Source organism: Mangifera indica, chromosome 7 (assembly GCF_011075055.1).
Source record: "Mangifera indica cultivar Alphonso chromosome 7, CATAS_Mindica_2.1, whole genome shotgun sequence".
Classification (NCBI taxonomy): Eukaryota; Viridiplantae; Streptophyta; class Magnoliopsida; order Sapindales; family Anacardiaceae; genus Mangifera; species Mangifera indica.
Genome location: NC_058143.1, coordinates 1,317,697 through 1,341,174, shown reverse-complemented (window position 1 = coordinate 1,341,174; position 23,478 = coordinate 1,317,697). Strand labels below are relative to the sequence as shown.

Below are 23,478 nucleotides of genomic sequence, written 5' to 3'. Positions count from 1 at the left end.
GGAACAAACAAAAGAAAGAGCATTCAAGAAGAGCACCAATCAATTCCTAAAAAGAAAAATTTACAATATCATTGATTGTACCGTATTAAATAAACAACTGAAAACAAAGAAGAATAAATAATAAGAGTAGTTGAAAAGATGATAAATGGTGTCTTATCTAATAGATTATATGGCACATGGTTGGATCATTCTTCTCTAAGTTAAGACAAGAAATATCAAATTTTGCAGCACTTATTTTCAGCATATTTTTTTCGTTTTAGCCTTGGTAGAGCATGCAGTGAATCGTATGCCTAACAATTGATAACCCAAATACAAAGATACCTGGCTGAGGAACTTTATGCCTGCCTTCTTGTGGACCCAATATGCAGAGACTCATTTTGATGCCATAATTTTAAAGAAAATCATCTGCATTTTGATAGTGACTATCATCCAATGGCGAGGGCAACTGCAAAAAGAAGATTTGCTAGTGCTAGAAGAACCTCTCCAAACCACTTTTTTGATTCTGCCCAAGATATAAGCTGCATAAAAAACCTCCTTAATCAGTTTTATAATATTTTATGCTATTCCAAATCATCATCAAAAGACAGCTTTTGACATACATGATGACCCAGCTGTATTCGGGTCCTTTCACTATAAATTTAAGAGCTTCCACTTCTTTTGATAGTCAAAACAAAGTTGATGATCAAACCAACAAGAAGTAAAGCTTAAATTGACTTCAAGTCATCTTTTTTTTTTTCCATTTTCTTCTTTGTTTTCATGCTATGCAATCACTCTTTTGGTTTAGTTATATTTTATCGGTAATTAGGGATGTACAAAATTGATTAACCAGATTTGTAAATTAAACTAAATTTTGATTTAATCAAAATTTAGATTTGAAACCAAATCGATTTATGTATTAACTAATTTATAATTGAATCGAAATTATCAAATTAGGTAATCAAAAATTCGATTACCTAATTTTTAACCAAATTTTATAACTAATATTATAATTATGTCCCTATCATTCAATAATCTTAATTAATTGTATTTTTATTTTAGTAATTTTCATTTTCACTAATTTTCTTAATTCAATTAATTTAAAACGAAAATTAAGTAAACTTTACCAATGATTAAATTATTTTAAAATTTATTAAAATTTGGTCACAAACTTTACAAGATTTTGAAAATTTGTAATGGCTGAGAAGAGGAAACGTAAGCTTTTAACATCCCTGCCGACAATTGGCGGGGCATATAAATAAGTTATTATTTATAATTATGGGTCAATTAAAATTAACCATACTATTTTTTAATATTCTATTTAACTTTGGTGTAATGACTATAATACCCTTTTACATAATCCTCCCTCCCAATGTTTAGAACAAGAAAATTATGGGTACTTGAAATGAGAAGCAAATTAGATACAAATAATAATGTGTCATTATATAATTTCATAATTTTAAATTAAAGATAAAATAATATTAAATTACATATTATTTTATGCTCTTTCTAGAATTCATTCAACATAGTATGTTTAGATACTTGTAACTTTACTCATGATCTACACAATTTATCTATATAAATTGACGTGACAATATATAATTATATGATTTTAAAATGAGAAGAAAGTAAACAATCACATTATCCAATTATATATTATCACATTAATTTGTAAAAAATAAGTTAGTAAAAAAATATGGGACCAAATGACTATTTCCCATCCAAGGTTTGGTGCAAACTCAACTTCCTATCTGGTAATTTTAGAAAATTCAAATATCCACTTTTATGTAAAATTTCATTGTTATTGTCGGGGGTAAAATCGTTATTTAATAAAAATATTTAAAAAATTATAAATTCATCACATGTTTTCCTCAGGTTCAAAAACTAACAATTTTCCCCCCACCTTCCCCTCACCCAAAGTTTGAAAAATCACTATTTTCCCCCGAGGCTTTGCATTTTTCCCTTACCACTTCTCCAATTATAGGAGCTGACCAACCTCCTCCCTCCCATCCCCCGAACAAAGATGAATTGTTGGCCGACAAGAGGTCGACCGATGATTTATCCACAAGGATTTGTGTGACGCACAAATGCGTCAATTGACGCACAGATAAGTCAAACGAATGCTTAAACTCTTCATCCGACCAATTTGTGTGACACACGAATCTGTGCCTTATTGACAAATCGTAAATCTGTGCCTTATTGACAAATCGTTGGCCAATGATTCATCCTCGTTTAGAAGATGAGAGAGTGGAGGTTGGCCAATTCTAATCATCCGAGAAGTGGTAAGAGAAAAATGCAAACTCTAGGGGGAAAATAGTGATTTTTCAAACTTTAGATAAGGGAACGTGGGGGAAAATTGTTAGTTTTTAAACTTAGGAGAAAAATGTGATAAATTTATTTAATGACGATTTTACTTCTGACACTAATAATGAAATTTAATAGAAAAATGAATATTTATATTTTCAAAAGTTACCGAATAAAAAATTGAGTTTACACCAAACTTTGGATGGAAAATAGTCACTTGGCCAAAAATATTTGTATATATAATTGCACTCATGTTCTATAATTCTAGATGTAACTCAAGTTTGACGACATGATTTTATACCATCTACAGGAAAATCCCCTTTTAATATATATTGGTATTAAAATGCACTTTTATAATTGCAGATATATCTAACATGCTTAGAGGAAATTTGGTGGAAAAAGGAAAATTATGGATTCTATATTAAACGTAAGTGGGTATAAAAGTAATTGTATTTTAAAATTAGTGTACAATGAAAAAAATATAGATGTGGATCAATTTACATATAATTATTTTATAATTGAATAATTTTTAAATAAGAAATAAAACCAAGAGTAAAAAATGAGTTACACCATATATAATTGGAGTTGTGGGAAAATTGATTTCAATTCAAACCTTACTTGAATATAATTTTGTTTAAAATTTCTAAATAAAAAATCATCTTAGATTTGCATAAACATTAACCCTTATTGAATGAAAAACTAAAGCGTATAGAAATCATTTTCTGAGTTTAAACTCCACTTTATTAATTTCTTGTATCTTCATTCAATGATATCTTTTATTTTATTTATTATATTGTTTATCTCTTTAATAATATTATTTATTATATTGGTTGTTCTTCTATGATATTGTATTGTATATTAACTCAAAGAAATTTGAGTTAAACAGTAAACTTCAATCCGAGCTAAACCTAAAATCAAATCAAAGCTGTTTCCAAAAAATTCTTGAAAGCTCTTTTGAAATTAGTTATTTTGAAATTAATTATTTTAAAAAGACCTCAAAGTTATAATTTGCTTCAAACCCCACCTTGTTTCACACCTCTCCTGCTTGACCCTCTGGTTCTAGCTGTTGGAGGTTGCACTGCAGTCGGAAGGTTGTTATTAGTTTAAAGTTCGAAACCCAATTACAGAAATAGAAGGAAAAAACTAAAATTTCAAAGGCAATCAAAACGTTTTCATTTTTTGAAACGAAAATGATGGCAAAATGCCCTATTCAATCTACTGACATCCCCCTCTTAAAGAGCCTCGATGGGCTTCACCATCTAGCAGAAACGTGTCGTTTCAAGGTAATTCACCGATTCAAATTCTCGAGGAAATTTTTAAGTATTTTCCTTCCAAATGAATGGATGTAATAGTTTATGCAAAAGTTTTTTTTTATTTTTTGTGTGAAATGTTTGATAAAGTGTTTGCTTAAACTTTTCAGTTATAATTTTTAGAAGTTTTTGATAAATTTCAAAAGGCAAGCTTTGGTTTTTAAGTGAAGAATGTTGTTAGAATTAAGCCAAATTTCAGAAGGCGTTGGATGCATTTTTTGAAAAAGTTGTTGTATTCAATAGTTGATGTAACCATCATTGTTTTTACTGGTGTGCGTACTTGTGTTGTTTGTGGTGTTGTTTGTGCAGGCGTGGTTCTTGGATCAATTTGGGGTCCTTCATGATGGCAAACAACCTTATCCGGGTTCAATTTCTACATGTATGTATTCATATGTGAGTTTTAGCATTTGAATGTTCTTGTTTTTGACTGATATCGATATTAGGAGTAATGCTACTACATATATAAATAGATGTGATGATCATGCAGTAGTGACATATCAAAGTGTATTAGCTTCATTGTTATGCTTCATCCAATCGCATCACATCACATAACATTAGTTTTTATAAATTACTTTGATCCTAATGTTTGTATTTTTGACACGATGGATGGTGAAGAATAATGCTACTTATAGACTTTTTGTACAAACTTGTTCATTCACGCAGATGAGCAATCATGCAATAGTGGCAAATTGAACTTTTTAAGCTTTTTTTTTAAGCCAAGCATGTTATTTCACATCAATTTGTAGTAGAGCTTGTATATATAGTTATATTTTGTGTGGATACTGATAATAGTTTAACAGCTTAAATTCTTTGTTTGTGTTTTATTAGGTGGTGATAGTGATAGAGCTTATTTGTTTATGTTTGTATTTTTGGTAATAAGCTTTGGATGAGTATGTGATGGGGAATGTCAATTCATTTTATATATCAGTCCTTGTAATGTTTAGCTTAAGATTTTTGGGTTAGATATCTTGACTATATAAATGATATGATGGTGTATTGTTTTTAAATTTCTCTTTTTGGGTGATAGTAGAAAAGATAGCAACTATTGGTGCAAAAAATGGTGATCATAAGTAACTCTTCAAGGCGTGCTTCAACCACGATAGAAAAAATGAAGAGCCTTGGATTTGATACTTTTCTCTTTGCAGGAGCTATCACAAGTGGAGAATTAACTCATCAATACTTGCAAAGGTTGGGTATTGCATCTTCTAAGATTAAAGAATTACAAATCATTTACTCTCAAAATAAATTAATATTTTGTACTGTTTAACTCTTATTTTGAATTCAATGTTTGCTCTTAGTTTATACAACCGCATATTCTTTCAACATGTATATTGTTTTTTTGTCACCTCTTAATTCATTGTATTCATTTCATTTCTCTTAGGATGTACTTTAAATCAGCCTCCCTGGTGGTTCAATTGACCTGTTATTTTTTAATGGTGAAACTATAGTCAATGATTCGTCTATTCCATGATTGGTGCTTATCGAAAGACCATTTTTCTTCTCTCAACCTTTCACATAGATTCTGCTCTCTTATCTTGTTCTCCTTATGTGTTTTTGATTGTTATTTTTTTCATTTCTCACTAAAGTGTTATATCAATGTATTGTTTTCCAGTCATATATCTTGTTTGTTTTTTATAAATTGTTTAGAGTTGTATAGTACATTTTTTTTTCATGGATTATACTATAAATAAGAGAGATAATGCTTGGTTTGCAGCACTCGGAAGGTCTTGCATTCACATGACGTGAAGTGATCCGGGTGCTATATCCCTTGAGGTATTTTGAGTAGTAAAGTTCAATAGCTATTTGTTTCTTCTAATTCTCTGAGCACTTCAATTAAATCCAATAATATGTAACTACCTAGGGTTCTCTTTTTCCTTGTTTGATTGGTGTAAGGTACCTGAAAATATAAAGAAAATCGAGAAGCAATAATTTTAAGACAAGGTTCTTACCAAAAATCCTTGTCTCAAGAATGAGCCATTTTCAACTTGTTTTAATTGGCAGTCATCAGAGGCTTGAAACTCTCACACTTGAGGGCAAAATAAAAACATTCCCTTTGGAAAATGGGTAAAGCCACGACTTGGTTGTCAAGAATGTGCTTCAAATTTTTAGTGTCTAAACATAACTAGATGCTCTACTCATTTATCATGATAAATAATCATTGTAGAATTGTAATAAGGACTCGCCTATTGTATTTAGTTCATTCAAAAATGAGCAAGATTTCTGACTTTTGGGATGCTGAGATTTTTGTATAACCACTTAATAGTCAATTCAATATACTCATATATATCTTAAGCATTTGTAGGGGCTCGACCTTCAAGTTGTAGAGAATGTGGAAAAAGCTGAGTTTATTATGGCTCATGGTATTGAAGCTTTGGGGCTCCCTTCTGGAGAGGCACGTCCTGCTAGTCTTGAGGATCTCGAAAAAACATTGGCACTTTGTGCAGCTAAGAAAATTCCAATGATTGTAGCCAATCCAGATTATGTGACTGTAGAGGCTAGGGCTCTGTGTGTTATGCCTGGTAAATTCCATTCTCTTAAGTACACCACAACATTGTGAAAGGAAAGTACATTGCTCCGTGATGGCAGCTTGGACTCTGTTCTCAAATTTTGTATACCTCTTACTGGTGATTTTGTTCACATTCCAGCCTTTTGCACAGAACCCAGAATTTCCCTATATATAAATTGCAGACTCTGGAATTTTGTTGTTCTACCATTTGAGATGTAAATTTCATCGACCCTTCTAGGTACTTTGGCATTCAAATATGAAAAGCTTGGAGGTGAAGTGAGATGGATGGGCAAGCCTGATAAGGTCACTCAATCATTGAGTCTTGTTCTAATTAGTAAAATTGTTCAGTTATTTTTATTTTTTTTATGGATATCATCCTATGTGTGCAGTTGACTTCGCTTCTACACATTTCTAATACTTCATCAGACAATATATAAATCAGCAATGAACATGGTCGGTGTTGATGCTAGCAATTCCATTGCCGTGGGCGATTCCCTTCACCATGATATTAAGGGAGCCAATGTAGCTGGAATCCAGTCTGTATTTACCACTGGAGGAATCCATGCAAATGAACTTGGACTAAGCAGTTTCGGAGAAGTTGCAGATTTATCTTCTGTCCAAACTCTTTCATCAAAATATGATGCATATCCATCATACGTGTTACCAGCATTCATATGGTAAAATCTTATCAAGGTAAGTACGGTCTTAGTCACCCTGTTTTTGAACTTGCTTGTCAGTAGTAAATATCAGTTGATATCAACCATAATTTCCAGGTTTTGTTGACTCTTGAAGTCTTATTTTCATTTTTAACTTTACCTATTCAACTTTGATACAATGGTTAAAATTGTTGCGATATCTCAATTGTTATTTGTGTTCAGGTTTGCATCAGCAAATTCTTGTTCCAATGATGTAAAATTTTCCGCAATCAAAGAGTACTGGTACTTGAAAGTGTTGTAAGACAAAAACTCCGAAAGGAGTTCGAGATCACTGGTATTCCGACAACCTTTCTTTTACCTTTAAATGGTAGCATCTCGGTTCAATTTCCATAACTCAGATAATATTTTGCTGTACTCTTCATGGCTTTCCTTCAATATTGGATGACATGAAACCAAATGTTTACATTAATAATGCATTTGAAGTGTCTTGTTGGCTCATGATACTCTCCCAGGGCGACGTGAAATGTTCACATAACCAATATCTCTCTCATAATTTGTTGATATGAAATTTATCTAAAGGTGTTATAGTAGCCATTGTATCTTTACTTGTGAAGTCAAACACGCAAATTACATGGATTTATTTTTATAAAGAATAAATCTATTCCAAAAGTGGATGCTCTAAATAAAAAGAATTTTGTGAATAATGATTTTGTGTGAGTTGTTAAGGTTTCAAAGTTAATAATATTCTGTGTAAAGTCTCCCTATATTATATTTGAATGGTACTAGAGTTGATAACAATAAAAAAGATTGGATTTGATTTAAATTGACCTTGAACAAGAGTTAATTTGATATCGGTTCGAATCTATAAAAGGATAAGTTGAATTTTCTTCAATTTGAATTGTAAAATTCAAATTCAAACTTGGTTCAGATGCAATTTAACTTTGAATTTGATTTTATTCATTTGAACTCGAATATTTGAATTTGTTTGAACTCAATTTGTTTATGAAAATTAGAAAAATCCTTGACTTGATCTCTAATCAAACTTAATCTATTTGAGCTATGTCGATTTAGTCATTTGACTCGATCTCAATTTGTATATGAAAATTAGAAAAATCATTTGATGCGAACTACAAGTTGAAATTGAGTCAATTTAGATCGCACCAACTTCTAACAATAATTCTTAAGTATTATTTAAATAATACTTATCATTCACAATAGCAATGTCGTGACATATTTGCTTATCAATTCTTTATTTTATTGAAGGGGTTGAATTTTCTATTGAAGTGGCAAAACTTTTAATATTATTGAAATGACTAAATTTTTATTATTTCCTAAAAACTTTTAATATCATATTATTTTTAAAACAAAATATAAAATGTTAATTATATTTGTTTAATATCTTCAATAAAAAAATAAATATTTGATTCACTTTGTGAGGAAATTTAAAAATTCTATTTTTTAATAAGAAAATCGAAAAGTATAAATTTTACAATATAAGAAAACAAAATATGACATATTTCATAGACAAAAATAATAATTCAAATTTTCTAATAATATTTTTAGAAGTAAATGGGATATCAACTTGATAAAAAAGTGATCTGGTCTAATTGATAACCAGATCAGTTAATTGTTAAAAAATAATATTAAAATATTTTTATATAATTTATGATTACATAGATAATTTAATTAATTTAATATTAAAATAAACTTAGTTTAATAATATATATTCAAATATAATAAATAAAGTTTTAGTTCAAGTTTTTATAATGAATGTTTGAAAAAAAATCAAATTTTTATGTTGGTTAAATCAAACCTAATTTTATATATGGTCCAATAGATTTAGTTAGTGATCGATGGTTTAATTGGTTTGATGAGACACTCCGATTTAGTTTTTTAAATTATACTAAAATGAATGGATAATTAGATAAATATTTATTAATTAATCATATTATAAATTTTAATGACACATTAACAAGTCTATTTGTATTGTTTCAATATTTTGGATAAATTCTATTGTTAGCTGAGAAAAAAAAAAAACCTAATTAATTTGATATTTCATTCATTTTATTTTCAATTCCATGAATATATTCTCGAAATTTAATGTGCTGGACATAATTTTTTTCTTATAAAATCTCAAATAATTATACAACTAAAAGTTTAAAAAATAATTTATTCTACGTAAATTATTGTTATTTAATATGAATTTTAATTAAAAAATGAAAAATTTGATATTCATACATTTATAAAAACTCCGTCGACTTAGTTTGATTTCAACGAATTAAATTTAGGTTAAAATAATTTTAATTTATCAAGTTCAAAATTTACATCATTGAGTCTTTTTATTTTCTTTAATAAATCTTTTATTTGTTTAATGTTATTGTTCACTTTCTTTTATATTACTATTCGTCTTTCGAATAAGTTGAATTTGAATTAATTATTTTAAATTTAATAAAAAATCTAAATATAGTTTTATATATAATTTAAATATATAAATAATTTTAAATTAATAATAAAATAATAATTTATTATATAATAATATATTATTTATATATTAAAATTATGTATTCAAAATATGTATACATAAATTAAATCTACCTTACTAGAAAGCATCGCCCATGAAAAGGAGGAGAGGGACAAAACGCAGCGTTTTGTTCTGGGAGCATTAATTATTATTTAACATAAACGAGATAGCCATACATCTCCCCTGACCCGAAAAACACAAAATTCGCATAAACGAAGACAAAAACAACGTCGAAATGGAGGGAGGAGGTGCCGCGGCCCAGCTGGCAGACACGGAGATGGAAGAGATGCCATCAAACCCTCAGCAGCGGGGATCGAGAACATCCCGGCGACGTTGAGTCACGGGGGACGATTTATTCAGTACAACATATTTGGGAACATATTTGAAGTGACGCCGAAGTATAGGCCGCCTATTATGCCCATAGGGAAGGGCGCATACGGCATCGTTTGGTACTCTCTCACTAACTCCCTTGTCTCAGTCAGTCTCAGTGTTGTTAAATATTCTTTTCTTAGCGTGTGGGTTTGTTTTGCTTCGATGTGTTTTGATTCACGTGTGTGAGTTTTATCTGGATTTTGATGTTTGTGAAGGTTGTGTTGTGGGGTTTTTATTTGGTAGTGAAATCTTATATTTTTATGTTGGTGGGTGTAGATTTTTTATTAAGGTATTTGGAGCTGTTACATGTTGAAGATAAGTTAAATGTGTGGCTGTTTGCTTCAATATAAGCTAAGATGAAGAAAAAGAATATTTTTAAAAGGTAAAAAGTTATCAAAACTGAACTTTTATGTAGCAGCTTTTTAAAACAAGTAGTTTGATGGATTTTTTTTTTTTTTTTTGGGTAAGTAGTTTGATGGAAGTTAAGCTTCTGTGTAGGGGAATTTGTGGCCATTTCGTCAAAGAGAAATGAAAAAGGCTATAAAGATTGAATTTGTAGAGTAGGTCAAGGAGTTCAGCTAGTTAGAATGGATAATATTTTGGTGAAAGGGCTGTGTTTTAGTGTGTCTGCGTGCATTTATTTTTGTTTATGGATGGTATGTTTTCTGAGTTTTATATGTGATGAGGGAGTTTGGAGTGTTTTCCTTCTCTTTTTTCTTTTCATTGGGAAGTGTACTGAGTAATTTCTATTGGGTGTTTATTAGTTCGGTGTTGAATTCGGAGACAAATGAGCATGTGGCAAAAAAGAAGATAGCAAATGCATTCAATAATAAGATTGATGCAAAGAGGACTCTTCGTGAGATCAAGTTGCTTCGACACATGGATCATGAACATGTCAGTGAGTGATAATTGCTGATTCATATATATATATATTTTGTGGCTTCACTTATAAGAAGCAACATATTGGATGAATGGTATTTTGATTTTATTTTTCTGTTAAGAAGTTAAATGCCAGTCAACTTGTTTTTGTTTTAAGATTACAATACTGCAAAGCTTGTGTAGTTGAGATGGCTAGCTGTTTTGTAGTTTGCATGGACATGTGCTTATATTTTTATTTTCCCAATATGTGAAATTGATAATATTTGTGGTTATTTTTTTTATTAAAAATGAAAGGATAATATTTGCATGATCACATGTATGTATAGCTAATTGTACAGGAATTTATTGAACTTCTGTTAGCCATCAATTTTGGAAAAAATATTTAACTGGTTGGATTATGTTGTTACGTGGTTATGGAGATCTGTTAATTGTTAGGAACTATGTGATTAAAACATTGTGTGGGCAGAAGAGATTGAACATTTGGTTTTGTTAGAAGCACTCCAGGTTTAATTTATGGAGGGCCATTACTGGTGGGTAGGAGGCTTTTGTAGATGAGATATCTTTTATGATGAAAGACGGGAGAAGATTTATTTGCTATGGTATCTTTTGAGAAGAGAAGTTTTTGACGGCTAATTTTGCATATTTGTGCTCCTTGTTGATGGTCATTAGAGCTTCTTAGTTGTTTATATTTATGTATTGTTTGCGGAAATGGGAATGATCATGTACTACTGTTTAATTATTGAGTGCTGATTAGGGTTGAACTTATTTTTGAAAGTGTGCAAAATATAAAGAGGGTTGTGGCATCTTTAACTCTCTCATTGTGATAGGTAAGTTACATGTGATTGGGTTGGTTGTTGCATTGACTGATGTTCTATATCAGTGCAATATTGTACCTTCATGGGTGTTAATCTTGCACTGTTGTCTTAGTCAGAAGCAGAATGTGATTGCTAGATCCATTATGGAAGCAGATTACCATGCTATGGCTTAAAAGGGTCTTGCAGTTGCTACAAGGTTTTGCTCAAGTTTTGCTATAATAAAATCCTTGAATTCTAAGAGGCATTGAACATAGAATTTGAAATCATGGTAGATACTTTTAGTATCCCTTGGAAATTATGGATTAGATTGGTGAATATGGAGAGGATGTATTAGTGCTAAATTTGTTTGTAAAGGTTTCACTTGCTTCTTAGGGGCTATTTTATCAATATAGAAGGTCTTAAATTTGGGCTTATGACCAAGAGTTTCAATCTCCTTTTTCTTTTCCTCTTTTTTTTCAAAAAATTTTTTCCTCCATGCATTGCTACCTTGGATCATTCTTGTCTGGTGCTATTCGTGCACTATTAATGGGAAAAAGTTTGGTCATTTGCTTCTTTAGGCATGTGGCATATTGACATATATGATTTTAAATTTTCTCCTTCATAGAATATTGAAGAGTTCTTTTAGTAGTTGGATAGGAAATGTTTTTGAGTAAATAGATAGGCTAGTTGTTTTTTATTGGCTCTTTCTTGCTTGATGTGGACTTCACAGTGGACCAGAATAAAATGGCTAGTGAAGGAGAAAGTCATCCACTCATTATATCAATATTCATGTAAAAAGTTCAGCTTATGACATTTTTGCATTAGTTTTTGTCATCAATAACTTTCCATGGTGGTAAGACATTTCCTAACTTTGATAATAAATTCTTGTACATTTTTTAGATCTTTGGAATAATGACAAGTTCATGTATTTTCTATAGAAATTGTGAGAGTAAAAATCTCTTAAGTCACCTCTCACAAACTTTGGAGATCAAGAGGTATTCTGCCAAAATAATTTACTAGAAAAGGCTTGGTAGATCTAATAAGTTCTAGTCCTTACCAAATTAACTAAATGGTCTCACATCCTTTAAGTAAGTTTTTAATTGGATTGCTCTCAGAGTCACATTATTTTCTATTGGTTTGCCTATTTGTAACACAAATATTGATAATTGTCCCATTTTACTAAACAACTTGTTGAAATAAAGAAAAGAGAAGATATGACAAGAAATCTCCTGAAAAAAATGGATGAGATTAAAGAACATTACATTGCTTTAGAAATTTGTAAGTCGTAATTGTACTTTTGTATCATTTGTTTCATGTATTTCTATAGTTGTATCAATTTCATGTTTTATTTTTCTTGGTTGTGTAGGTGATCTGATTGCAAAGTTTGAAAGTTAAGTACACAAACAGCAACACGGCTATAGAAATGGAGAAAATATTAAGAATTTTGAAGAATAAACTATTAGATCATTTGCTTCACACTCTTGGGCCTCATCAAGCCGTTGTGGCATCATAAACTTATTGTAATGATAAGAGGAATGTGAAGCTGGCAGGGCAGCAATGTAAGCAAAGGAAATCTACTGAAGCAGCATATGATCAGTTCTGAAAGTAGTAAGACATTTCCAAATGGATAAAAGTTCTTGTAAATATTAAGATCTTTGTGATGATGACAAAACTTATGTCTTTTCAACAGGATTAAGGAAAGCCAAAAAAAAAAAACCTCAAAAAATTTAAGTTTACTAACACGAAACAGCTAGTGACTTGGAGAAAATCTAAAAACGGTTAATGCCACAAACCACTAGATCATTGCTTCACAGATTTGGGGCTTCATCATGTCACCATGTCAAAAAATGCAGTGGCAGGGTGTTACAGACCTGGAGTTCTGTTTTGAAGCTGCTCTTCACTGCTGCTGGATTAGTGGTATCATAATGTTTGCTTGAGATTTTAATGTGTTTAGGGATGAAATAGATGCTGAAGATGTGGTGCTGCGTTGGCTCTTCCTTGCTGCTGCACTCCTGTTACTGGACTAGTACTGGAACAAGAAATCTGGAATTTACGCATTATCGCTACTGTTGTATTGAATGATAAATGTACTTAAATATCAGAACAATATTTGTAAACTGATACTTGTATTGAAAAGATTTTCCAGAATTATAATAAAAGTTTAATTGATCCATCTTGCCATTATTTACATTGGAATTAACATGAATTCAAGAAACACCAAAAACTTGAATAAACAGACTAATTCTCTAGCTTTCAGGAGACAGGAGCTATCCCTCTTCTTCCTTCTCAACAGTTTTCTACTCTGAATTCTTTTTGGATCCTTCCCTTCTCCTCTTATCCTCATTACAGTCAAGCCTTCTCATAGATTGCCACGTTCCCTCCTCAAATTTGGTGGTCCTTTGCTGTCATATGTGTTTGTTGTCCCAAGTAATCCTTCCTCCTCTTGATTGTTTTGCATTTGATGCCCGATCTTACAGAAATTGTAAACATAGGCCTTAACAGTCTCCCTATCAAAGGAAAATTGAAAATTTCTTTGAAGTAGATGAAACATGCATGATGTGTTTAGAGAGCATAATAACTCAACAAAACAATAACCTAGGTGAAAATACCCATATGTAGCATATTTTTGTTGAACCTCTCCAAACCGCTTATGTATAGATTATATGACTTATGGTTGATAATGACTTTCTAATAGAGAGGCAGCTACAAGAGAAAATTCGTTAGAGTTAAAAAACCTCTCCAAACCAATTTGTTGATTCAATTTGGTAAACAAACACCCTTAATTTTTTTTATTTTAATTTTTGTATAATAATTTCATTGGACCATTTTAAGTTGAGTTAGAGGTTGATTTCTAAATAACTATCTAGGATTTTCTTAATATTAGAGATTGATTCATTAGTGTTAAAATGTTAATTTTTCTAATATAATATAATATAATATATATATATATATATATATATATATATACACACACACACACACACATATATATAGGTTAATTAATGTTATGTGGTAGAGTTTATGTTCAAGTTCGGCTTCTTTTTGTTTTTACTGTTTAAGATTCGAACCCATCCTAATTCGTGGGCCTATAATTAAAAGTAAGGATGAATTTGCCATAATATAAAACCATATTTATTAACTTTTAATCCCCTTATAGTTGTTGGATTTACAATTTTGTGCGCATTAATTATCTTTGTAAAAAATATAGGATATTTGAATAATCCTGAGGCTCTAAAAATAACTTCAAACAACAAAATATTCCCAATTTTGGAAATACAAAAAAAATGCAATAAACCTAAATAATTTTAACTAATTTGTGTAGATGACCCTGGCTATGCTTGAGGCTCTCCTTATAAATCATTCATGTATTGCTAGAGAAATGGTTTTGTTGATTCAAGTAATGATGCAATTCTTTTTGAATTTATTATTTGAATATGTGACTCAAATTTCTATTTATAGTTCGAATTCATTACTTATTTACAAAGAATATTCTTTTATTTATTATTATTATTTTATCAATGAATCACAAATTTAAATCACGAATCCTAATTATGAATTCGAGATACTGATTTGAACTTGAGTTAAACATTTTTTATTTGAATCAAACTCAAACTCATTAATTTTAGCCTAACTATATTCAGATCTTTTTGTCATAGATTTAAGTGTTTCAACTACTTTTGATGGTCTAAACAAAATTGATGATATAACCAACAATAACAAGTATAATTTAAACTGATTTTAAAGTCATTTTTTTTCTCTATTTTCTCCTTCCTTTTGATAATCCATAATCACACTTTTTGTTTGATTATATTTTATAGGTAATTAATAGGCGGTATTAATAAGTTATTATATATAATTATGGGGTTCAATGAAAATTGACTATATTATTTTTTAATATTCTATTCAATTTTGGTGTAATGACTATAATACCCTTGTACATAGGCTTCCCTTCCAATTTCTAGAACAATAAAATTACGAGGACTTAAAATGAGAACCAAATTGGGTATAAATGATGATGTGTTATTATGTTAATTTTATGATTTTAAATTAAAAATAAAATAATACTTAATCACATATTGATATATCATTATTGCTCTTTTTAGAAGTAGTTTAAAATAAAATGTTTAGATACTTTGTAACTCTACTTTTGATCTACGTCACTTATCTATATAAATTAATATAATAACATAATTTTAAAGTAAACAATCGCATTACATCTAACATGTTTAGAGAAATTTTGGTGGAAAACTGAAAACTATAAATTTTATATTAATAGCAAGAGATAGAGGGTATATAAATAATTTTATTCTAAAATTTTTGAATAATGAAAAAAATTACAAATATTGATGGATTGATTATAATTATTATATATCTAAATAATTTTAAATTAAAAATAAAAATAAGGGTCTGACAATGGGCACTTTTGTACAAGTTTAATTTGAATCGACTCCTACTCGTTGCCAGCCATAGTCCATGGATCTCTGCTTACCCGAAAAACACAAAATTCACATGAACGAAAACAAAAAGAAAAAACAATAGCAACGTCGAAATGGAGGGAGGAGAAGGTGCTACGGCCCAGCAGGCAGACACGGAGATGGCAGAGGCGCCGTTGGACCCTCAGCAGCCACCGGCGACTGCTCAGACGGCTGGGATCGATAACATCCCGGCTACGTTGAGCCATGGGGGATAATTTACTCAGTACAACACATTTGAGAACATATTTGAAGTGACGGTGAAGTATAAGCCACCTATTCTGCCCATAGGGAAGGGCGCATACGACATCGTTTGGTACTCTCGCACTGACTCACTTGTCTCAGTCCGTCTCAGTGTTGTTAAAGAGTCTTTTTTTAGCACCTGGGTTTTTTTTGTTCCGATGTGTTTTGATTTATGAATGTGAGTTTTATGTGGATTTTGATGGTTTGTGAAGGTTGTGTTGTGGGGTTTTTATTATGTAGCGAAATTTTATATTTTTATGTTGGTGGGTGTAGATTTTTTATTAAGGTATTTGGAGCTGTTACATGTTGAAGATAAGTTAAATGTGTGGCTATTTTCTTCAATATAAGCTAAGAAGAAGAAAGAGAATATTTTAAAAGGTAAAAAATTATCAAAACTGATTTTTTGTGTATTAGCTTTTAGAAACAAGTAGTTCGATGGACGTTACACTTCTGTTTATAGGAATTTGTAGCCATTTCTTTGAAGAGAAATGAGCAATATGAAGATTGAATTTGTAGAGTGGGTAAAGGGGTGCTGCTAGTTGGAATTGCAAATCTTTCGGTGAAAGTTAGGCTGTTTTAAGTGAGTGAGTGTGCTTGTAGTTCTGTTTGTGGAAGGCATGTTTTCTAGTTCTTTATGGATTTGAGTTTTATATGTAATGAGGTTGTTTGGAGTGTTTCCTTTTCTTTTTTCTTTTTGTTGGGAAATGTATTGAGTAATTTCTATTGGCTGTTTATTAGTTCAGCGTTGAATTCAGAGACAAATGAGCATGTAGCAATAAAGAAGATAGCAAGTGCATTTGATAATAGATTGATGCAAAGATGACTCTTCATGAGATCAAGTTGCTTCGACACATAGATCATGAAAATGTCATTGAGTGATAGTTGCTGATTTCTTTTTCTTTTTTTTTTTGGGGGGGGCGGGGTGTGGTGTGGTTTCAGTCATAAGAAGCAACATATTGGATGAACGATGTTTTTATTTTATTTTTCTGTTATGGAGTCAAATGCCAGTGGACTTGTTTTTGTTTCAACATTACAATATTGTAAAGCTTGTGTAGTTGAGTTGGTTAGTTGTTTCATAGGTCTCATGGACATGTGCTTATATTTTTATCTGCCCAAGATGTGAAATTGATAATATTTGTGGTTAATTTTTTTTTTTATAAAAAATAAAACGATAGTATTTGCATGGTCATATGTACATATAGCTAATTGTATAGGAATTTGGTGAACTTCTGTAAGCCATCAATTTGAGAAAAGTATTTAACTGATTGGATTTTGTTGGTAAGTGGTTATGGAGATCTGTTCTTGAGAGAGAGCATTTTAGGAACTATGTGTTTAAAAATATAGTGTAGGCAGAAGAGATTGGACTTATAGTTTTGTTAGAAGCACTCAAGGGTTAGTTTATGGAGTGGAATTACCGGTGGGTAGGAGGCTTTTGTAGATGGGATATCTTTTATTATGAAACATGGGAGAATGTTGATTTGCCATGTTATCTTTTGAGAAGAGAAGTCTTTGACTTCTAATTTTGCATATTTGTGACATTGTTGATGGTTGTTCAAGCTTCCTAGTTGTTATATTTATGTTTTGTTTAAATATTGAAAATTAAAAAAAAAGTTAGGTCTAATGGCATTATTTCAAAAAAGACCTCAAAGTTATAATTTTTTTAAGCTCCACCTTGTTTCACTCCTCACATACTTGACCCTTTGTCTCTGGTAGCTGGAGGCTGCACTGTAGTCAAAAGGTTGTTATCAATTCAGAGTTCGAAACCCAACTGCAGTTAAAAAAAAAATCATCAGAAACAGAAGAAAAAATAGAAATTTCAAAAACACTCAAAACATTTTTGATTTCTAAAACGAAAATGATTGCAAAATGCTCTTTTCAATCTCCTGACACCCCTTTCTTAAAGAGTCTTGATGGGCTTCGCCACCTTGCAGAAACGCACCATTTCAAGGTAAACCCACTTCGCCAATTCAATTTCTCGGGGAAATTTTTATATATTTTGCTTCCAAACAAATGGATGTAATAGTTTATGCAAATTTTTTGTTAATTTTTTGTGTGAAATATTTGATAAAGTGGTTGCTTAAACCTTTACAGTTATAATTTTTGAGAAGTTTCTGATAAAAATTAAGAAGCAAGCTATGGTTTTAACTGGAGGATGTAGTTAGACTTAAGCCAAATTTCAGAAGGTGTTGGATGCAATATTTGAAAAAAGTCGTTTTGTTCAATATTTGATGTAAATATCATTATTTTTCATTTGTGTGTGTGTAATTGTGTTGTTTGTTTGTGCAGGCGTGGTTCTTGGATCAATTTGGGGTCTTTCATGATGGAAAACAACCTTATCCTGGTGCAATTTCTGCATGTATGCATTCATATGTGAGTTTTAGCATTTGAGTGTTTTTGTTTTAGGCTGTTATCGATATTATAAAGATTAATGCTTTTGCATATATAAATAGATGTAGTGATCATGCAGTATTGTCGTGTTAAAGTGTATTAACTTCATTGTTATGCTTCATCCGATCGCATCACATCACGTCACGTTAGTTTATATAAATTACTTTGAACATGTTTTTTGTATTTTTGGCACTATGGATGGTGAACAGTAATGCTATGTATAGACATTTTGTACAAACATGTTCATTCATGCAGATGAGCAATCATGCAGATGAGCAATCATGCAATAGTGACTTATTGAATTGTTTTAGCTTTATTGTTTAGCCGAAGCATATTATTTCACATTAATTTGTAGGAGAGCTTGTGTATATAGTTATATTTTGTATGGATACTGTTAACAGTTTGATAGCTTAAATTCTTGGGTTGTGTTTATTAGGTGGTGATAGTGATAGAAAGCTTGACTGTTTGTGGTTGTATGTTTAGTAATAAGCTTTGGATTTGTGCGCGATGAGGAATGTCAACTTATTTTGTATATCAGTCCTTGTAATGTTTAGCTTTAAATTTTTGGGTTAGATAGTTTGACTATATAAATCATATGGGAGTGTATTGTTTTATGAATATCTCTTTTTGGGTGATAAGAGAAAAGCTAGCAACCATTGGTGCAAAAATAGTGATTATGAGTAACTCTTCACGGGGTGCTTCAACCACAATGGAAAAGATGAAAAGCCTTAGATTTGATACTTCTCTCTTTGCAAGAGATATCACTATTGCATCTTCTAAGATTAAATATTAAGAAATCATTTATTCTCAATATGGATTAAAATTTTGTATTGTTTAACTCTTCTGCTGAATTTTAATGTTTGCTCTTGGTTTGTAAGAGCATGTATTTTGTTGTGTGAACTCTTAATTCATCATATTCATTTCTTTTCTGTTATTTTGTACTTTAAATCAGCCTTCTTAATGGTTCAATTGACAGTTTTATTTTTTATTGGTGAAACTATAGTCAGTGATCCATCTATTCCATGGCTGGTGTTTGTCAAAAGATCTTCTTTCTTTGCTCAAATTTTCACATAGATTCTACTCTCTTATCCTATAATCCTTGTGTGTTTTTGATTATTAACTAAAATGTTATTTCAGCGAAATGTTATTTCAGTATAGTGTTTTTCAGTCATATTTCATCCTCCGAATGACATATGTCTTGTTTGTTTTTTAACATTGTTTAGAGTTGTAGAGTACATCTCATTTTTTTTTTCATGGATTATACTATAAATTGGAGAAATGATGCTTGGTTTTCGGCACTTGGAAGGTCTTGCATTCACATGACTTAGAGTGATTGGGGTGCTATATCCCTTGAAGTATGCTAAGTATTAAAGTTTAATAGCTATTTGTTACTTTTAATTCTTTTGGCACTTCAATTGAATCCAATAACATGTAACTACCTAGGATTCTCTCTTTCATTGTTTGATGGGTGTAAGCTACCAGAAAATAAAGAAACTGAGGAGCATAAATCCTTTTTTAAAGAATGAACCATTTTCAACTTCTTTAAATTGACACTTATTAGAGGCTTGAAACTCTCACCCCTGAGGGCAAAATAAAAATGTTCCCTTTCAGGAAATAAGTAAAGCTACGACTTGGTTGTTAAGAATGTGCTTCAAAGTTTGAGTGTCTAAACCTATTTAGGTGTTGTACTCATTTATCATAACAATTTATCATTGTAGCATAGTAATATGGTCTCCCCTGTTTTTTTCACTGTCCATTCAAAATGGGCGAAATATCTGAATTATGTTTTCTGTGATTTCTTGTATAACTATGTAATAGTCATTTCAATATACGCATAAAAATCTCAAACATTTCTTGCTGTAGGGGCTCGGCCTTCAAGTCGTAGAGAATGTGGAAGGAGCTGATTTTATTCGGGCCATGGTACTGAAGCATTGGGGGTTCCCTTTTGGAGAGGCACATCTTGCTAGTCTTGAGGATTTCAAAAAAATATTGGAGCTTTGTGCAGCTAAGAAAATTCCAATGATTGTAGCCAATCCAGATTATGTGATTGTTGAGCCTAGGGCTCAGCGTGTTATGCCTGGTAAATTCCATTCTCTTTAGTATGCCATAACATTGTGAAAGGAAAATAGCTTACTCTGTGCTGGAAGCTTTCACTCCACTGTTACATTTTTATACCTGTTGCCGGTGTTTCCATTCACATTCTGGCTTACTGCACAGAACCTGGAATTTCTTTATATTTAAATTGCAGATTTTGAAATTTAGTTGTTCTACCTTTTGAAATTTAAATTTTGTCAATCCTTCTAGGTACTTTGGCATCAAAATATGAAAAGCCTGGAGGTGAATTGACATGGATGGACAAACTTGATAAGGTCACTTGATCTCTTAGTCTTATTCTAATTAGTAAAATTGTTCACTTATATTTTTTTTATGTATATCATCGTACATGTGCAGTTGACTTTGCTTTTACACCTTTTCTAATATTTCATTAGATAATATATAAATCAGTGATGAACATGGTTGGTGTTGCTGCTAGCAACTCCATTGCTGTGGGTGATTCCCTTCACCATGACATTAAGGGAGCCAATGCAGCTGGAATCCAGTCAGTATTTACCATTGGAGGAATCCATGCAAATGAACTTGGACTCAGCATGGGTGCCATTTCCTACATGTCTGCCATATGAGGAAGATTTATAAAAGTTGGTTAGCGTGTCTGCCAACATCTTATTGACATGCTGATAAATGGCTTTTAATGTAAGAAAGAAGCAATTAAGAACCCACACCAATAAATTATTTCTTGATACGCTGTCTTTAACCTTAGCTTCATGAGGTCCCCTTTCTGGAAAAATGTCTCTCATATTGGCTGAATTCAGATTGATCAACAAACCCACAAACAAACTGCCTTATTTGCCCCCCTGTCAAAAAAAACAATTTGAAGTACACAATAATATTTGATTGAGGAATAAAAGACAGAAGAAAATCTGCAGATTTTAAAGGATGAGGTTGCAAAAATCGTTTTTACTTTTCTCTTATGTGTCTAATGCTTCTTGATATATGAAAAATGGCCACAAAAAACACTTTTTTTGAGTTGACGTAGTTGTATTCAAGTCCTTTCACCATATTCAAGAACTTTAACTATTTTCGGCAGACAAAACAAAGTTGATGATCAAACCAATAATTACAATTAAAGCTAAAACAGACTTCAAGTAATCTATTTTCTCCATTTTCTTCTTTGTTTTGATGTTTTGTAGTCACTCTTTCAATTTGGTTATATTTTACGGGCAATCGGCGGGTGGTATTAAAGTTATTATTTATAATTTTGGGGGTTAATAGAATTAACCATACTATTTGTAATATTCCATTCAAATTTGGTGTCCCTTGTACATAGACCAAACGATAGGTATTTAAAAAAAGAACAATATTAAATTGATAATTTTGAATAAAAATAAAACAATTCATAATCATTTAATAATATATTATGATTATGTAATATGTATTGTTCTTTTTAGAATTGGTTTACCATAACATGTTTAGATATTTATAATTCTACCCTTGATTTTATAATTTATAGTATTGTTATATAATTTATTCATACAAATTGATGTGATAACATATGATTGAATGATTTTAAAATAAGAAAAATAGTTAACAATCATTCTATCTAATCATACGTTATTAAATTAATTTGTATCAATAAATTAGTAAAAATATGTTTATATATATAGTGGGACTTTGATACTATAATTTCGGTTGTAGTATTGTATTATTTTTTTATTAATAAGACAAATTAATGCAATTTTAATACCCTTTTAAAATTAATAGGTGTTTTTTTTTCTTCTTTTTGTGTACAAGCATTTAAAGAACTATTTTATTTTTTAAATTATAAAATAGTTAAAAAAAATTATTCAGATATTTAACGATCTTCGTGGCCTAACAAGCAACAATATTTATTAAAACTGCCTTTGTCTTCTCTTGAACTAAAAGGGATGATGACAATCTCATACCTTATATTTGACTTAACAACAACTTTATACTGATAGGATTTTTAATAACATTTTAATCCATACTACCATTGCAAACTTACATGGTGGGAAGAATACAATGTCATTCATAAAGATGAAACCATAAAATGTATAAATAATATATATAATTTTATACATAAATAATAATATATCATTATATAATTATATATTGTTTTAATCTAATTTAAAATTATTAAATTATATGATAACAATTTATTATTTATATATAAAATTGTGTATATAATACTATTTTATGAAAATCACTTTGAAAAATTGAAACCTTAAAAGAAAAAACACAATTTTTTACGTTAATAAGGGAAGCTATGAGAAATTTTTATTATTTTTTATATATTATTGATTAATTGAAAATTTTACTTTTGAAAATATCTGATTTTTATAATTTTAATAATTTATAGGTGAGAATTTGAATTTTTAATAATTATGGGTATCCACTGGAATTCAAAAACCTTGGGTGAAAATAAGTCATTTGTCCTTAAAAAAAAAAAGAAAAAGTGGAGCCGATGTGGTGTGGCATTTAACTGAACGAGACTCAAGGCCACAAGCAATTGTTAAACAACACAATCGTGGCCCCCACCCTCTGAGTGACCACGTGGCATTTCTTGCTATACTATCCCTCATATGTCAAACAACTACTTCCCCCATTTTTCCCTATTTTACATTCTCTCTACCCACACAAACCCTATCATCTTCCATCTTACGGTTTAGTTTCCTTCAGCTAAAGCGCACGGGGCAGTGCTACCCAAGAGGGAAAGTGTTGACGTCACCGATATTTAAATTATGAATTCATTATTAAATGTAAGAGATAGAGGGTATATTAGTAATTGTATTATAAAATTCTCATATAATAAAAAAATTATAGATATTCATCAATAATGTACAATTATTAAATAATTAAATTATTTTAAATTAAAAATAAATGTTAAAGTCAAATATAAGTTACACATTTAATAATTGAAATTGTTGAAAAGTTTATTTCAATCAAAACCTTTTTTCAATATAATTTTATTTAAAATTTCT

The 23,478-nt window shown here is 30.4% G+C and overlaps 2 protein-coding genes and 1 pseudogene across 35 annotated transcripts in view; all 3 read left to right on the top strand.

The window, feature by feature from the left end:
- The window catches only part of LOC123220594 (putative disease resistance protein RGA3), a 215,099-nt gene that overhangs the window by 9,674 nt on the left and 181,947 nt on the right, over nt 1–23,478 (top strand). The gene's annotated exons all lie outside the window — the stretch shown is intronic.
- LOC123220671 lies at nt 3,287–6,961 on the top strand (annotated as a pseudogene).
- LOC123220638 lies at nt 9,378–21,233 on the top strand. Of its 5 annotated transcripts, none has more exons than XM_044643186.1 (7): nt 9,378–9,722; nt 9,922–10,027; nt 16,494–17,981; nt 18,320–18,403; nt 20,285–20,501; nt 20,726–20,790; nt 20,911–21,233. In XM_044643186.1, the coding sequence occupies exons 3-7, from the start codon at nt 17,889–17,891 to the stop codon at nt 21,100–21,102; spliced, it is 651 nt and encodes a 216-aa protein (XP_044499121.1). In that variant the 5' UTR covers nt 9,378–9,722; nt 9,922–10,027; nt 16,494–17,888; the 3' UTR covers nt 21,103–21,233. The 5 variants fall into 5 exon arrangements, with proteins under 5 accessions (XP_044499121.1, XP_044499122.1, XP_044499123.1 ...); XM_044643187.1 differs by lacking the exons at nt 9,378–9,722; nt 9,922–10,027 and adding exons at nt 15,762–16,106; nt 16,320–16,411; XM_044643188.1 differs by lacking the exons at nt 9,378–9,722; nt 9,922–10,027 and adding an exon at nt 15,762–16,411 and having other exon boundaries at nt 18,320–18,389.

Coding starts and splice junctions, on each gene's coding strand:
- LOC123220638 (XM_044643186.1), top strand. CDS start 17,889: ATGATTGCAAAATGCTCTTTTCAATCTCCTGACACCCCTTTCTTAAAG. Junction 18,404..20,284: donor CTGCATGTATGCATTCATAT/GTGAGTTTTAGC, acceptor TTCTTGCTGTAG/GGGCTCGGCCTTCAAGTCGT. Junction 20,502..20,725: donor GGCTCAGCGTGTTATGCCTG/GTAAATTCCATT, acceptor CAATCCTTCTAG/GTACTTTGGCATCAAAATAT.